Here is a 17,808-nt window from a genome sequence, read left to right as displayed (position 1 = left end):
GCTTGATGTACAATTTTAGATGGAAAAGAACACGCCCTCAAAACTCTGAAGGCATGTTCTGAAGGCGCCGAGTGCTGCCAATAACCAGTCCAGTCCGCATCTCACTGTTGGCCCTTGTTAAATACTTTTTTCCTCTGAAAGTTTTTAGGACCTTCTTTTTATCCATAGTGTTGTAAAGTATCACAACATGTTGGTCTTTTCTTATTCCACTTATTCAGAACCTGGGAAGTAATTTAATTTGAATACTTAGTCCATTTAATTGTATTATGTTTCCAGAAATACTTCCTTTGTCTCTTCTCTTTCTGGAGCTCTTTCTGTTTGAAAGTTGGATTTATTGGATTAAATATCTAGGCCCCTTTCTCCTTTCTCCCCCCAACATAGTCTACCTATGTCCTTTTTGTTCTGTGAATTTTATTTAACTCTGTCCGTATTTAATTTGAGAAATCATATTTCCTCTTTAGGGTGCTCTCTCACTTTATCTGTTCCTTTTTATATGGCATTGTTATTTTTTTATGACTACTGTTGGGAAAAGCAGCCAACCATGGCCTCTGATCATCCTGCCTGTTCTTGCTGGGCATGCCAAGAAGGCAAAGGATTGTGTGTGCAGTGACAAGCCTTAAGGAGTGGCGTTATGTCTCCCCAAAGCACAGAGTTCGTCGTCATGTACTAGAAAAATAGTAAGTCCCCCAACTTGGTAGTGCAGTCCTGTAACCCAGTCAGCTGCGTGTGTGGGCATCCAGGAAGGGCCTCTTGTGTCATCCCGTGAACTTGGGGGCACAGGGAACTGGTGCATACAAACATGAAGAATAAAGTCCTTTAGGTCTCTGACCCCGAGTCTTGTGGCTTCTGCCAGCACCCCCGAGACAGTAACAGGCTGGCTTGTTAGCAAGATGAAACCTCCAACCTAGCAGCTTTGCGCTTCTCATCCAGTATTTTCCTAGGTTCTTCTGCACTGCCGTCTTCTTGGAGATTGTAATTTTGTCCATCAAAACTTTTCCACTAATCTGCTGCTGACTCCTCTCCAAGTTTTTTTGTGATTGTAGGATTAGATCTTTTTCTGTCTATACTTCTTTGGGAGAGGGACTCACCATATCTCCTGGGAAGAGTCAACTACATGGAAGAAGCTCCCTCTCCTTTTTTTAAGTTTTAGTAATCACTGTTGCTTCATTTTCCATGACTGTGCCTACATCCTTTTGCAACCAGCCTCTGCTTATTTCTCTTCCATGCCTACATCAAAAAAAACAGAGCTTCCGTATCTGTTGTATCAACAAAATGTCCAATAGAAATGAATTAAAAATAAGAGTAAATATGCTCTTAGAGGAGGGCTTGTTTGTGGCATTTGGTTTAGCAACTCAAATCTTTGCTTACTTTTAGGTGCAAGCGTAAATGCATTTTTAGATAAATGGAATACATTAAAGGTGGAGTATAACTGATATTTACAGTTTTAAAACATATCCATGATTTTTATTTCTCTGTTAAAGTGAATTGCAAAATTCTTAAAAATTGCTCTGTGCTTTTTACTAAAAATCATCAGAAGATTTAAGTTATATATGTAGGAAGTGACACAAAATGATTTTATCCCCTAGAATAAGAGTTGTCGTGCTTCTTGTACAAAGGGCCAGGATGAAATTTTTGCCCTCACACGTTCTACTTGAACTCCTCAACTCTGCCCTTATGTAGCTTAATAGCTGCAGCAATAAGTAAATGAATCAGTGTGACTGTGTTGCAGGAAACCTTTATTCATGAATGATAAAAATTTGAATATTAGATAATTTTTATGTGTCATGGAATATTCTTTTTTTTTCCACATCCATTTAAAATATAAAATCTACTCTTAGCTTGCATTCCTTACTAAAGCCAGGGTAACTCTTGCCCCAGAATTCCTGTTTTATTAATAGCTTTGTTAATCTTTGAATACTGATAATGTTTCCACTCTGTCCCATTATCCTTATCAGACTAGCTAATGAAGAATATCAAATATTGGCTAACTCCTGGCGCTATTCATCTGCCTTTTGTAACAAACTCTTCTTCAGTAAAGTGGACTATGATGAGGGAACAGACATTTTTCAACAGGTAAGAGAAATATATTTTGTTTTAATAGCATATTTATTAGAGTTGGTTATGGTTGATACATCTTTGTGTGCCAGATAAAAACACAGTTCAGTGACTCCAATGGGTAGTTACTAAATTCTGTAATATGATTAAAATAATTACAGTTAATATTATCTTTATCAGTACAGTTTTTTCCATTAGTGAATAAACACATTTTAGCTTTTCCATCATAGAGGAAATATGTTTTTTCTTTTTCCATCATACAATGGCAGTTTACATACATTATTGTGATATTTAATTGTATGTGCTTTGGGTGGTATTTTGCATAAATTTGTGAAATTTTATATAAGACTCAAGTTAAGTTTTACATGGGGCTCTCCTGGTAGCTCGATGGTAAAGAATCTGCCAGCATTGCAGGAGACAAAGGTTCAGTCCCTAGGTCAGGAAGATCCACTGGAGGATGAATGGCAACTCACTCCACCATTTTTGCCTGGAGAATCCCATGGACAGAGGGGCCTGGTGGGCTACAATCCACAGGGTTGCAAAAGAGTTGGGTACGGCTTAGCAACTAAATATCAACAATAAAGTTTTACTTAACCGTTAAGCTGTTTTAGGGGGATAAAAGGCCTTTAAGGGGGGCGAGTGTGAGTGAAAGTCACTGTCATGTCTGACTCTTTGCGACCCAATGGACCATACAGTCCATGGAATTCTCCAGGCCAGAATACTGGCATGGGTAGCCATTCCCTCCTCCAGGGCATCTTCCCAACCCAGGGATCAAACCCAGGTCTCCTGCATTGAAGGCGGATTCTTTACTAGCTGAGCCATAAGGGAAGCCCTTTAAGGGGGGTAATTAAGGTTAAATGATGTCATTAGGATGAAGCTAGAAATCAGCAAAGAAGAATGAATTATCAGTCTGAAAGCAAGCAAAAATATTCACTATGTGGTCCACTTAAAATTAGCTTGAGTCTAAATGCGTTCCCATGACCTGGTAAAGAACTGGGTCAGACAGTATGAGAAAAATAAGAGACAAGGATACCCAAACTAATCCATGCTGGGTACTGCTAGGAGTTGTACATTTGAAAGGCATGATCAAGTACTGGTAAACACAAAAAATTAATCACTGCAGGTTAACAGCAGGGATCAGGGAGCCAGACAGTTGAGCTCAAATTTTATGTACATATTTTGTCATCTCCATATACTAACTTTGTATTCTTGGACAAGGGACGTAACCTCTCTATACCTTAATGTCTTCATGTATGAAACAGATAAAAATGATATATTTCTCTTTGGATTGTTGTGAAGCTAAATGAAAGAAAACACATGAACTGCTTAGAAGTGTCCCTGGAATATAAGGACTCAATGTCAGCAGTGATGATGATGATATAATCTTGACAAATTTCAATAGGACTGGTATCCTTATAAGAAGTTGGACATGAGTCCTTTGGATTAGCGTCTCATCCTTGTGACATCATTTAAGGGGGGTATATAAGGTTAAATGATGTCATGTAGAAATTTGACAGCCCTGGGCTTATTAGGGACTTGTTCAGAAAGTAAATTGTATGTGACTCCTTTGTAATGACTGAGGCTAAGTGTCTGACAACAGACCAGCAAGTCAGTGATGTGTTAGAGGGAGATCTGCACTAGCAGTCATGTTGGCTGTAATTGTCTTGTGTGCATCTATCAGGAAAACACACACGAATAAAGTGTGGAATGGGAGAAAGGAATTGGTGACTGTGTTTTGTTCAATTTAGTAAAAATTGTAAATATCTGTAACATGTACTCCCCAGCTGGTACTGCTATATCTTTACCTTGAACCTTGATCTAATGTTTGTTGTTACTTGAACTTATTTCTTTGTTCTCATTGTTGGGGAATGTTGAACTAAATATTAGAAGCCAGGGCCAAAAAGCTCCTTGCCTTTCAATTCAAGCATTTTTCATAATTCTTGGGCAGCAGGAATCTAGTGTCTATCCATGCTTTGCAGTTTACTCCCCAATGCAAATTAACCTCATGTTTGTTTTTAGATTATTGTTAATAAACACCATTTGTACTAGGTATACTAAGGTAGTGTACATTCAGTATACTTTTCAGATGAAGCTTGCCTTTAGAAAATAATTAATGAGATGTAACCATTTTGAGACAGTTGAAATAACAGAGGAGTTGAACAGAAAACATTTTAAAAATTGATGGACAAGTCAATATACTTGAAATTAATTACATAATAATTTACATCTTTCATCAAATGCCAGCCTTTTTCTTTAACAACTGCTTAAGGGAAAATCACCTGTATACTCCCAAATTACAGTATTTCTGTTTTGCACTTTGAATCATTTCATTCTTTAGTTGTAGAATTCTAGAAAATAAAGAAGGAAATGACCAATGAAATAGATGATGCAGCTGAGAGTATGAATGATATATGAGAAGGTTCAGCAAACTTGGCCTAATTCATAAGTTCTTTTCTATTCAGCAGTATATCAAGATGAATAAAAACAGTAGTTAAGCTCTGGAAAGCCACTTGGATTTTTATAATAATGCTGTCTTTCCAAAATTCATGCAGGAAAAAAAGCCGGGATATTAGATTTAGTCTTTTTATCTCATGTTTTACAGCTCAACATTAACTCCGCTCCTACGTTCATGCATTTTCCTCCAAAAGGCAGACCCAAGAGAGCTGATACTTTTGACCTTCAAAGAATTGGATTTGCAGCTGAACAACTAGCAAAGTGGATTGCTGACAGAACGGATGTTCATGTATGTTTTTATTCCCCACAGTTTTAATAATAGGCTAATTAGCTTGGTTTGGTATAACATTATAATAAGGCCACAGGATTTTTCTCAATTTCTCCTGCTTTAGGAAAACTGCATCTGATAGCTGTAAGCTGAACTTTGAGTTAGGTCAATTTAAATGGCTTTTGGAATAATGGTTCTTAAAATATCAATGAACCATTAAAGAATACATGTTAGGCACAAAGTAATTTCAGAGGCTAAAAAATGTACTGAATATTGCTCAGTGGTCTTAGTAATCAAAGACACTCTAATTAAAAATCCAGGTGTATAATTTTTATCTATCTTTTGGGCAAATAACAGTGGGATAAGACTCACTTTTCATGAGCCATATGAGAAAATGACATATGCTGTTCTCAGGACTATAAATTCTAACAGTATAAATCTTTCCTTCCTTCTCCCCCAACCATTAACTATGGAAAAAAAAATTACACATTTTAATAGAAGAAAATCACTCAGAAATCAGATATCTAAAAATGAGAAATGAATTAAATGTGCACCGTCTGGACAAACAGTGGTTTACAACAATACTTGACATAGAAAGAAGCTCAAAGGATAACAAGTGAAAAAGTAGGATAGAAAAACAGAATTTATAGTAGATTTAGAAAAGCAAAATATTACTGAGATGTGTAGAATGTTGATGGTAGTTAATGTCTGTGTGGAGGGCTATGGCTATTTTGTCCCTTAATGTCACTAGAATTTTCTACAGTGAGCAATTATAACCAGCTATTTTAAAATTACATTTTCCTTAGATATAGTACAGAGATATTAATTTGATGTAAGCATATTTCTCATTTGAGACAGATGTCTTTCATACTACTGTCATTGTACATAAAATAATATAGGTATTAATGATATTTTGGTGACTACTTCTTATCTTTTTTGGTGAAAATATTTAGGCAGATATTCAGCTCTACAATATATCATTTATTTGGTACAAAATATTAAATGTAACATTGGAAAGTACTATTAGTTCTTCATAAGAAATACTCAGTTTTAATCAGAAATGATTCTAACCTGTTTATCACACTTACATGTTGTTGACAGATCCACATTTGTAAAAAAAAAAAAAAAAATTTCGAAATAATTTCAAACTTTAAGTAGTTCCACAAATGAAAATAGTCCAGTCTCAATGTATACCATACATCAGGATTCACATACCATTAACTTCTTATGGCTTTTGCTTTGGCATTCTTACTCTCTTACCCATCCCTCACCCTGTCTCTACACACACACTTACGTACCCACACACATATTTTTCTGAATCATTTTAAGGTGAATTGTCTTTCCTAAGAGATATAGGACCATACAGTTATCACGTTAACAGACTCGCATTAATACGCTACTTCTGTTTGAACTTCTGTACATATTCTAGTTTTGTCAGTTGGCCTACCCTGTCCTTCCTAAATAGTAAGCTCCCTATGTGGAGACATTTAGGATCACACAGGTATCCTACTCCTCATCAAAATTTTGTCAGTATTTAGCATCCATTGATGACTCTTAGCTGATCCAGATTTCACCATGATGGTTGCAAAGATGATGTTCCAGTTCTAGCACTTTGTCCATATTTCAGATTGATCCTTGGCATTTTACTGTAAGCAGGAGTCCTCCCTTCTTTGTATTTCATTCATCCATTGGTACACAATCTTATATTTTTTTTTCCCTCCAGAGATTGTTAGTACTACGCTTAAATATTTTGGTACCAAAATTGTTCACGGTATGACTAGTGGGAGCCCCTTCATGCTGGTTTCTCTGTCCTTGTAAAGTATCTCACCTTATAAAGTAAGTTGGGGAAATAGGAATCCTCATACACCATTTATAGGAGTGGAAAATAGTGCAGCCACTTTGACAGTTCTTCAAGCCATTAAGCATAGAGTTTCTGTGTGACCCAGCAATTCTACTCCTCGGTATACATATCTAAGAGAAGAGAAAACATATACTACACAAGAAATTGTGCAAAATGTTTACAGCAGCATTATTCATAAGAGCCATAAGGTGCAAACAATCCAAATATCCAACTGATTAATTGGCTAATGGATAAGCAAAGTGTGATATCTACACAAGGAAATACTCAGCCATGAAAAGGAATGAAGCAGCGGCACATTTTACAACAAGGATGAGCCTTGAGAACGTCATACTGAGTGAAAGAAGCCAGTTACAAAAGACTACATGTTACATGAAATTGCAGAATAAATGTGTGGAGACAGAAAGTAGTTTGACTAGTGGTTGCTTAAGACTGGAGGGTGAGAGGAATAAGGGAGTGGATGCCAAACGAGAATGGGATTTCCTTTTAAAGTGATTCAAATGTTCTGATACTGACTGTAGTGATGGCTGCACCTATCTGAATATGCTTAAAAAAAAAATCACTGGAATGTACACTTTCAGTGGGTGGATTGTATGGTATATGGATTAAAGCTCAATAAAGTTGTTTAAAAGAAAATGTTTAAAAAAATTCCAATTTGAAATAATATAAGTAGTAGTCCCCCCATCTCACCTCTCCTTTTTACCAGATGATCCCATGTTCGGGATCATCATGATCATCTGGTTCATCATCATGAACCAGAACAGCTCTGGGTTGAATGGAAGTAGGTTTTGCATATATTTAACTGTATTCACCTAAACGCACCAGAAGAGCACGTTTTGTTACACAGCCATGATGTTTTAAGGCATATGTTTTTGACTCATAAAGAACACAAGGAATGTTAGGCCTGGTATGAAAGGTAAGGTGGTACCTTTCTGAATTACATGTATTAAAGATCAGAAGGACGAGAATATCAGAGGAAAAAAATTAATATTTTTAAAACATTTTTATTGTTGCAGATTCGTGTCTTCAGGCCACCCAACTACTCTGGCACCATTGCTTTAGCCTTGTTGGTGTCACTTGTGGGCGGTTTGCTCTATTTAAGAAGGAACAACTTGGAGTTCATCTATAACAAGACTGGTTGGGCCATGGTGTCTCTGGTATGTTAACACATTCTTACTAATTACACTAAAAATACTTACAGACTCTTAGAGTCTGAAGCACTTCGAAATGTACTCACTCAGCTATTTTTTTTCCAGCAACTCTTTTCTTTTGTCTCTACTATGTGCCAGATATTTATTAGGTACCAGAGATATAAAGGTAAGACATAGACCCCACCAGATCGTAATTCATCATAGGGATACTAATCAAGAGATAAATCGTGTAATATTCTGCATGCTGTGATGGAAGTAAGCACACAGGATTAGAGGATTACATACTACATAGAAAGGACACCTAATCTTGAGTAACGAAAAGTCATGACAGGCTTCCTAGAGTGTGTGACATCATTTATGTTTTTTAGGTTAACAGTATCTTAAAATCTCTAGCAAGTATTTTAGTAATGATGCCTACAGTCATGATGCTCTTCGTCATTTTACTTGTGGTCTTGGTCAAAGCATAAGAATGGAGAAGGGAATAAAAAAGTGTAAAGAAAGAGATGTTACTATTTACTTAATTTATGATTTGCCTATATGACTGTCTACCTGAAAATTTTATCACAATTTACAGAGGAAAATAAAATAATACTAGAGTTGAACAGTGTTCTGAATTCAAGGTCAGTCTCCAGTAATCATTAGGATTTTTACACAGTAAACAATTTAGATGATTAAAAATAAAATCTCTTTCCCAAAAGGAAGAAGAAAAATAATGGTACTTAAATGATACTTAAAAGTAACATTTATAAACAGAATATAAAAAATGAAGCTATTTTATATATATGTATACATATATATATATTTACAACTAAGTGTCAGTTTGTTGGTTTTACCTTCGTGCAGTAGCCCATCATCCTTCCATTTTTCAGCAAACAGTGGTGTTTACGACTGCTGCTGCTGCTAAGTCGCTTCAGTCGTGTCCGACTCTGTGCAACCCCATAGACGGCAGCCCACCAGGCTCCCCCGTCCCTGGGATTCTCAAGGCAAGAACACTGGAGTGGGTTGCCATTTCCTTCTCCAATGCATGAAAGTGAAAGTGTAGTTGCTCAGTCGTGTCTGACTCTTAGCGACCCCATGGACTGCAGCCTACCAGGCTCCTCTGTCCATGGGATTTTCCAGGTGAGAGTATTGGAGTGGGTTGCCATTGCCTTCTCCAGTTTATGACTGAGTTAGATACAATAGGACAGACTGATAAGTGAGCATCCCAGGCAACTCACCTTAAAGTGCCCATCATGTGCAATAATAGCTAGTGTCTTGAAATTCAAGCATATCCTCTATGGCTTTGTGTTAGACAGAGAAATAAGATTTTGAAGTTTGGATTTTTTTAGCATAAGGAAGATTTTTCAAGGAAAGTTTCTTAGTATTTTCTCGCTTTTTGATAACCGAGTTAGAGATTTATTAGTTATACTCCAGTTACTGTAACTGGACCCAGTGGGTGACCTCAGTCACCTCAGTCATTACGTGTGAACGTGTTTTGGACGTTGCTCTGTCTGATTTTCAGGTTGCTTCATTCAGTGAGGCCACCCACTGTCTTGGTGAAAAAAAATATACCCCTTCTTTCAGTGTTGGAAAGTTAAAATTCCTTTAGTATTTCCAGCATTATTATACCAAATTTTGTCACTGTTTCAGTCTACTGAAAAACTAGGTCTAGTTAGGATGTAACCCTGTGTCTGAAGTAGACCCAGATGATAAGCCTGCCTACACTGTTCTCCCTCCTCAGGAAGAGGTGGCTTCCCTCGTGGCTCAGTCAGTAGAGAGTCTGCCGCGACGCGGGAGACCCAGGTTTGATCTCTGGTCGGGAAGATCTCCTGGAGAAGGAAATGGCAACCCACTCCAGTGTTCTTGCCTGCAGAATTCCATGGATGAGCCTGGTGGGCTACAGTCCATGGGGTCACAAGAGAGTCGGACACGGCTAAGTGATTAACTTTCACTCCTCAGGAAGAGACGTGGAGTTATTACTGTATGTAATAATGGACATTACGACACCTCTTCCTTCTTCGGGGGTTATGTTTCTTATGCTTATTCTTTATAATAACTATGAAAAGGCATTTCTGTGATCCTCATTTTACAGCAAGGAAACAGATTCAGTAAGCTCACTTTGCAGACCCTCACGCCTGGGATAGGATTCTGTGTACATTTAACTTCAGACTTTGTGCTGTGCTGAGTTGCTAAGTCACGTCCGACTCTTTGCGACCCCACGGACTGTACCCTGCCAGGCTCGTCTGTCCGTGAGCCTGGACATGAACATCCTTGCCTCGATCTCCAGTCAGGAGTACTGGGGTAGGTTGCCATGCCCTCCTCCAGGGGATCTCCCTGGCCCAGGAATCTAACCAGGTCTCCTGCATTGCAGGTGGGTTCCTTACCAGTTGAGCTGCCAAGGAAGCCCTTTCACAGTGTTGGGTTCTCTGGCACGTGCGTCATTAGTGGATGCAGGGAGCCATTACAACTCTAAATAAATGTCTAAGAACACTTATATGGCAAATAAATGTTAGTACTTAAATGATCAATTCTCTCACACCCTCTGCTACATCATAAAGATTTTTTTTTTTCCTTTGAATCCTTGAAAGCTAATGAGCTTGGCATAACAGAAGATGTTCTAACATTCACAGACACATTCTTGAGAAGGAAATCTTGGCAGGTATATCTACTCCCCAATGGCAGCCTTTCAGAAGCCGTGAAGGCTGCAGAAAACAGACATGTTTTCAAACAATATGCTTGAAAACTCTGAATATAAAATGTCTAATTCAACAGACTTGTGGGTTTTTTTTTTCCTCATCTGCTGATGGCTTATGAAGCTTAAACAGTGAGGTCAGAAATAATTTAAATCTCCTTTACCATTTTCTGTCACCATTACCACCACCAAACTTGATTCTTTGTTTATAAAGAAAAACTATTTTACATGAAAAAACTGGATTTGCCCAATTTGAGTCCTTTTTAATCCAATTTTTGGGATATCCTTACAAAGTTAAGAGACCATACAAAATGCTGAACCATTTACTCAGATTGCTAGCCATTTGTTTATTTAAAACAACCAATATCTTGTTCTTCTTTGGAAATGATATATTTTGAAATAATTTTTGGCAAAATGCTGTTATCCGATTTGCAGAAATGCTGGAATCCTTGGCTTGCACAGTAAAATGAAGCTCTTAAAATAAAAATAGTAATGAACTCTGTACAACAGCAGAGCATTTTTGTAATGTAAAAACTGTATGCACAAGGAAAATAGAAAAACAGTTTGGTAGAGAAATTCTATGCACATGCTCACGTCTTAGTAAAGAACTAGTATGCATTACAAGTAGCAGTTGTGTCTTACCTTTGCACATGTGCCAGAATACCTCTGAGTCCTTAGTTCTGAGCAGACTGTATTCTAGGGCTGGTAGTTTTTTTTTTCTTTTTCATTATTATTTCATGTTATTGTATGTGACTCATGGGATTAAGAATCAAGTGTATGCTGGGGAGCGAAATTCTATTCATAGTGCTTTAAGGTGTAGGATAAAGACAAAGCTTGCAATTTCCTGGCATAGAGGAAGTAATATATACAAATGTTGAAACATACATAGATATTATAGCTTCCTGGTTTTGCGCTTAAAAAAAAAATAGGTGAAGGAATAGTCATAAGTTGTTCTTGGTCTCATGCTTCCTAGGGGGGGAAATGCTAGTTAATGTATGTAATAGGTACTGTTGGTTCTTTATGGAGCTAAAGCAAGCATTGGTTCTGGTTTGGTTTCACTCTGCTTTCCAGACTTCCTCCACCCCCTTAAGATGGAGGATGCTGAAAAAGCCTACAGAGTACCTGTTTCATGATGAGTTTAAAGTAGAATGGTTGTGTAAAATGTTGTGTTTTGTGGCCCTTAATGCTGAGCTTTGTGGCAGGCTGCTGCTGCTAAAGCGCTTCAGTCGTGGCCGACTCTGTGCGACCCCATAGACGGCAGCCCACCAGGCTCCCCCGTCCCTGGGATTTTCCAGGCAAGAACACTGGAGTGGGTTGCCATTGCATTCTCCTATGGCAGGCTAATACTCCTCATAGATGACTGTCATTTCAAACCAGGAATATGAATGTGATGAATAGTTGCATCCATTTCAAACACAAAGAAAAACCTCCTAAAAATCCACAATTAAAATCATGAAAGATAAAACATCATTTAAAAAGATCTAATAACGCAAGCCTTATTATCACAGTAAATCTCAGTAGGATAGAAGCTGTTCTCTGCCTTTTAACATCAGTGCTCTGCATTGTAGGATGATTCATATGCCATAATATTTCTTCTGTCTCAAACACATTATATCGGTTTAATTATGTTCTGTGAAAAATGTAAGCTCAATATTAATATATTTATTATTATACAGTTAACAATTTATGAAAGTTTCTTTGGTATCTACACATTATGGTATATCAGTAGAAATGTGTTTTTTGTGACCATTCTGAACTACAGGGCAGCTCTGACTTCAAACAGTGGAATAAGCTCCTTTTTCTTTCTTGAATAAAATTATGCATTAATACTTTGTAATATCATACAGATATTATCTCTGTGGCGTATTTACAAGTGAGAAGCAAATAATTGCTGTTAATATTTGTTTCCAGTGAAGTAACTTCTAACAAACAGCTTTTCCCATCAGGGGGTTGAATCATTTGACCATTTGAAGATACGTATGTCTGTTTATGGACTTCACTGGTGGCTCAGACGGTAAAGCATCTGCCTACAATGCAGGAGACCCGGGTTCAATCCCTAGGTCAGGAAGATCTCCTGGAGAAGGAAATGACAACCCACTCCAGGATTCTTGCCTGTAAAATCCCATGGACAGAGGAGTGGTAGGCTACAGTCCATGGGGTCACAAAGAGTCAGACATGGCTCAGCAACTTCACTCACTCATGTCTGTTTATAGGTAATTTTTGTATATAGCCAAATGTATAATTTTGTTCATGTTGGGAGTACGACAGCAATATAATGAAATGAGTTAATATCTTAATAGGGTATACTTTTCTTAATACATTTAGCATTTAATTTTCTTTAGTGAGGAGAGGTAATGGCCTATATAAACTCAGACATTTAAAAGTTACTCAGATGGACTTAGCATTTTTTTTTTTTTTGCATTTGAATGTGCTTGTCTGAGTTTTTTGCTTATTATAAAGTTACAAATAAGCCTCAGTGTGAATATCCAGTACATGGAGTGATCCCACAGCTAACATGGTATTCAGTGGTACAAAGCTGAAAGCTTTTCCTCTAAGATCAGGAAGAAGGCAAGGATGTCCACTTTCAGCGCTTTTGACATATTCACTGTCCGAGTGAGAGCAGTTATGCAAGAAGGAGGACATCCAAATCAGAAAGGAAGAAGTAAAACTGTCACTTGTTCAGACAACATAATACTGTATATGAAAGTGAAAGTGTTAGTCACTCAGTGTTGTCCGACTTCTTGCAACACTATGGAACCCATCAGGCTGCTCTGCCTAGAATTCTCCAGGGAAGAATACTGAAGTGGGCTGCCATTTCCTCCTCTAGGGGTGAAAGTGTTAGTTGCTCAATTGTGTCTGACTCTTACTCCTAGAATTAATAAATGAATTCAGTAAAGTTGCAGGATAAAAAAAAAATCAGTATACAGAACAATGTGGCACTTCCATATACTAATATCAAACTATGAAAACCAATTTCATTCACAAGTCATCAAAAAGAATGAAATAACTTAGGAATAAGTTTAACCAAGGAGTTTAAAGACCTGTACACAAGTAACTACTAAGACACTGATGAAAGAAATTGAAAAGAACACAAGCAAAGGGAAAGTTATACCTTGCACATAGATTGGAAGCATTGGTATTGTTAAAATGTTTACTGCCAAATATTATACTGCCCAAAGCAGTCTACAGATTCAGCGCAGTCACTATCAAAATTCCAGAAGCACTTTTCACAGAAATAGAAGAAACAATCCTAAAGTCTGTATGGATCCACAGAAGATGCTGAATAGACAAAGCAGTCTTAAAAGCAAAGTTGGAGGCATCACGTGCCCTGATTTCAAACTTTATTACAAAACTGTATTAAACAAAATACAAAGGTGCTGAACTTACAAACAGACATACAGATCAATGGAGCTGAATAGACAGCACAAAAATACACACACATATGTGGTCAGTTAATTTATGACAAAGGAGCCAAGATTAGGCTTTGGGGAAAGGACAGTCTCATCAATAAATGGTGTTGGAAAAACTGGATAGCCACATGCAGAGGAATAAAACCAGATCCCTACCTTAGCCACACACAAAAAGTAACCCAAAATGGAGAAAAGATTTGAATGCAAGACCTGAAACTGCAAAACTCCCAGAAGAAAACATAGGTTTGACGTTGTTCTTGGTGATAATTTTTTGTATTTGACATAAAATGCCAACACAAAACAAGCAAAAATAAGTGGGTCTACATCAAACCAAGAAGCTTCTGCAGAGCAAAGGAAACCACTGACAAAATGAAAAGATCATCTGAATGGGAGAAAATATCTGCAAACCATGTGTCTGTTAAGGGATTGACACCCAGAATAAGGCATTGGCACGCTGTGGTCCATGGGGTCGCAAAGAGTTGGATACGACCGGGCGACTGAACAACAATCCAGAATAGATAAAAACTCACACAGCTCAATAGCAAAAACAACAAATAAATATGAAAAATAGGCAGAGAGAAATGGGTGAATGATTTGAACAGACACTTCATAAAAGAAGATATAGAAATGGTCCCAAGAAACATTTAAAGATGCTTACATCTTTAGTCATTTGGGACATGTAAATTAAAACCAAAGTAGTTACCAATAGAATCCCATTAAATATGCCCAAATTTCAAAGAAAGGCAACATTAGGATTAGGACAGATATGCAGGAAAATGAGTCTTCATGTATTACTGGTGGAAATGTTAAATGGTATCTTTCTTCAGTTTCACTTCTGGTTACTTACCAAAAAGAAATGAAAATGTGTGTACATACAAAGGCATATTCATAGGAGTTTTATTCACAAATATACCTCTTTGAAAGAAACAATATAGTGTCCATAAACAGGTGAATGAATAAACAAACTGTGAAATATGCTTACAAAAAAAAAAAAGAGAAACCAGGCAGAGGGTCAGAAGAGACATTGTTCTAAAGAGAGATACAGATGGTCGTTAAGTTACTAAAGCCTGGTATACACATAATCTATGATGCAGCATTTTCAAGAAAATTTTCTTACCCATTCAGAGGTCTATAGAGGTAAATAATTAGGAAAAGGCGCCAGTGGACTCTTTTTTAATAGTATTCTACTAGATCTCAGTGTTAGTTATAATGGTGTGTTCATGTTAAAATTCAATTAAGCTGTACCCTTTAAATCATGTCCTTTATTGCATGAATATTTTAGTAAATAAGATACAAGAGTAAACTTGTAGTTTAATTATAAAAATTTAAATTTCCAAATTAGAGTGGTGGAGTGCTGGACATTTCAATTATTAAAGTAAAAAAATAAGAAATACCATTTATACTTTAGAGAAAGAATTTTAGTAAATCTAGGCCATTTTGCACTGTCAAAGTTTATTTAGTATTTTGTTATGTTGTGAGAAGTGCCCATAGCTCTGTGTGTAATTATGAATACTGTAAATACATCTGTCACTACTTCAGATGATTAAGCAAGTAGACCATGTTTAAGCCTGCTTTTGTTTTATTGAACCATTTCTTAGAATCTTGAATAAATCATGTATTAAGATGAATTTTTAAAAGCTTCCATAACAAACCATACATAATACAGCTCCTGCTATTTAATTTTAACTTCTCATTTTAAAATTTGAGCATTTTCTCATGTGTATGTAACATTTGTAATACTGTAGTTTATACCTTTCCTTATTAATGCATTAAATCACCAAACCTAGTGTGGATCTAATAACTACCACAGTTTTGAAGTAGTTGAGTATAAATATGTTTTGAGATATCCACTGTAACTGTTGTAATATGAAAATGTTAAAGAGTATCAAACAGGTGCTATTGAAACTATTGTGATCTGTCAACTGCATACGTACAAGACAGTGAAAATGAAGATTTCTTTTTATCTTGTTTAAGTACCCAGATCTCTTTCCACCACCCCACTCTATGCATGGCCCCTTGGAGTCTGTTCTGTTACTTGAACCGTTTCTACTCTTTTCTGAGACTAACATGCGCACTTGTGTACTCGGTCTCATTCCTGCTCTGTGATTCAGTGACAGTGCACCGACAATCTGCCCTCTTCTTTGTCATCCTTATTTTTTCTTTTATTACTGAACCTTTCTCGTTAGCAAGGCACACATCTCCTTATTCATCCTGAAGGGACATAATGCTGTTTTCCCTTCCAGAAATTGTCTGATTTACCTAATCCCTTTTATAGCAAAACTCCTTGAAACAATTGTCTACATCATTTCCTTCTTTTCTCATAAGGCTTTTGTCTCACTCACTGTTCCATTGAAAATGCTCTAGTCTAGGGCACAAATCCGAGAAGGCAATGGCAACCCACTCCAATACTCTCGCCTGGAAAATCCCATGGACGGAGGAGCCTGGTAGGCTGCAGTCCATGGGGTCGCTAAGAGTCGGACACAACTGAGCGACTTCACTTTTCACTTTCATGCATTGGAGAAGGAAATGGCAACCCACTCCAGTGTTCTTGCCTGGAGAACCCCAGAGCCAGGGGAGCCTGGTGGGCTGCCATCTGTGGGGTCGCACAGAGTCGGACACGACTGAAGCGACTTAGCAGCAGCAGGGCACAAATATTTTCCAGGGAAATAAATTCAGAGATTAGTTCTGGGTTTAGTTCACATCACTGGTCTTGCTTGAGTATCTACACAACTTATCTCTTCGTCCACAACCACTTTCTTGTGTTCCAGGGGGCCACACTTCTCTCACTGCTACTTCTTAATCATCTTTGCTCACTCATTTTTTATCTCCTTCACTTCCTACTTTGGAGGGTCTTCAGATCTTGGTCATCCTATCTATATTTACTTAATTGGTGTCCAGCTTTAAAGACTGTCTATTGTGTGCATGTTAAGTCGCTTCAGTTGTGTCCAACTCTTTGTGACCCTGTGGACTGTAGCCCACCAGACTCTATGTCCATGGGATTCTCCAGGCAAGAATAATAGAGTGGGTTGCTGTGCCCTCTTCAGGAAATCCTGTCTATTATTGAGTCCTAAATTTTATCTTGGGGCCAGATCTTCCCTGTAAACTCCAGACTGATAAATCCAACTTGCTCATCCTACATCACTACCTGGAAGTCTACCAGGTGTCTCAAAACAGACTCCTAATCTCCGTCCCCAAACCTAATTCTCCCACACCTTTGATTTCTCAAGTTAATGGCAACTTTAGTTTTTCAGTTGTTCAAGTCAAAAATCTCAGTCTTTCCTCACCACTTCTTTCCTCCTGTACCCCACATCTAGTATCAGAAAATCCTTTTGGTTCTTCCTTCAAAACACATCTAGATTCCAACAACTTCTCATCATACTTACCACCTTTAAGGTCTAATTATTTCACAGTCCTCTTCTTGCAATAGCTTTTGAACTGTATCCCAGCCTCCACCTTTACACACCATATGGTTAATTTTCCAGATTCCAACCCAGGGGCTCTGGGATCTGGCCTTGCGCTACTAACCAACCTTATCCGTTTCTCTTCTCCTCAGCAACTGTCCTTCAGTCCTCTTGGCTTCTTTACTGTTTCTTAATACGCCAGATATTCTCCTTCAACACAGGCTGGCTCATGGCTCTTCCCTCTTTTCCCGAGTATTTTCCTGGCTTGCCAACATCTTTAGATGTCTGCTGAGAACTCCACTGTCTTGGAGAGGCCCCTGCTGACCACTCCTAAGTACTGCAGTCCTTTCATGACTTCTTTTCTCCTTCCTTGCTGTTCTTCATTTATCATCGTCTCTAATTATTTGGGGATTGTTCCCCTAGTAGCTTAAATGGTAAAGAATCTGCCTGCAATGCAGGAGACTCAGGTTTAGTCCCTTGGTCAGGGAAAACTCCCCCAGAGAAGGAAATGGCTACCCACTCCAGTATTCTTGGCTAGAG

At 37.7% G+C, this 17,808-nt stretch overlaps 1 protein-coding gene across 5 annotated transcripts in view; it reads left to right on the top strand.

The window, feature by feature from the left end:
• TUSC3 (tumor suppressor candidate 3) overlaps positions 1 to 17,808 on the top strand; it is a 215,625-nt gene that overhangs the window by 107,445 nt on the left and 90,372 nt on the right. For all 5 annotated transcript variants that reach the window (XR_009691654.1, XR_009691655.1, XM_061134934.1 and 2 more), the window contains exons 3-5: positions 1,956 to 2,073; positions 4,658 to 4,798; positions 7,652 to 7,792. Coding sequence is in view for 3 of the 5 variants with exons in the window: in XM_061134934.1 (XP_060990917.1) it covers positions 1,956 to 2,073; positions 4,658 to 4,798; positions 7,652 to 7,792 (400 nt within the window). In the remaining 2 variants the exon portion in view is untranslated. The remainder of the gene's footprint in view (positions 1 to 1,955; positions 2,074 to 4,657; positions 4,799 to 7,651; positions 7,793 to 17,808) is intronic.

Source organism: Dama dama, chromosome 32, assembly GCF_033118175.1.
Source record: "Dama dama isolate Ldn47 chromosome 32, ASM3311817v1, whole genome shotgun sequence".
NCBI classification, from domain to species: domain Eukaryota; kingdom Metazoa; phylum Chordata; class Mammalia; order Artiodactyla; family Cervidae; genus Dama; species Dama dama.
Note: the sequence above shows the minus strand (reverse complement) of the source record. Positions and strands in the feature narration are given on the sequence as shown.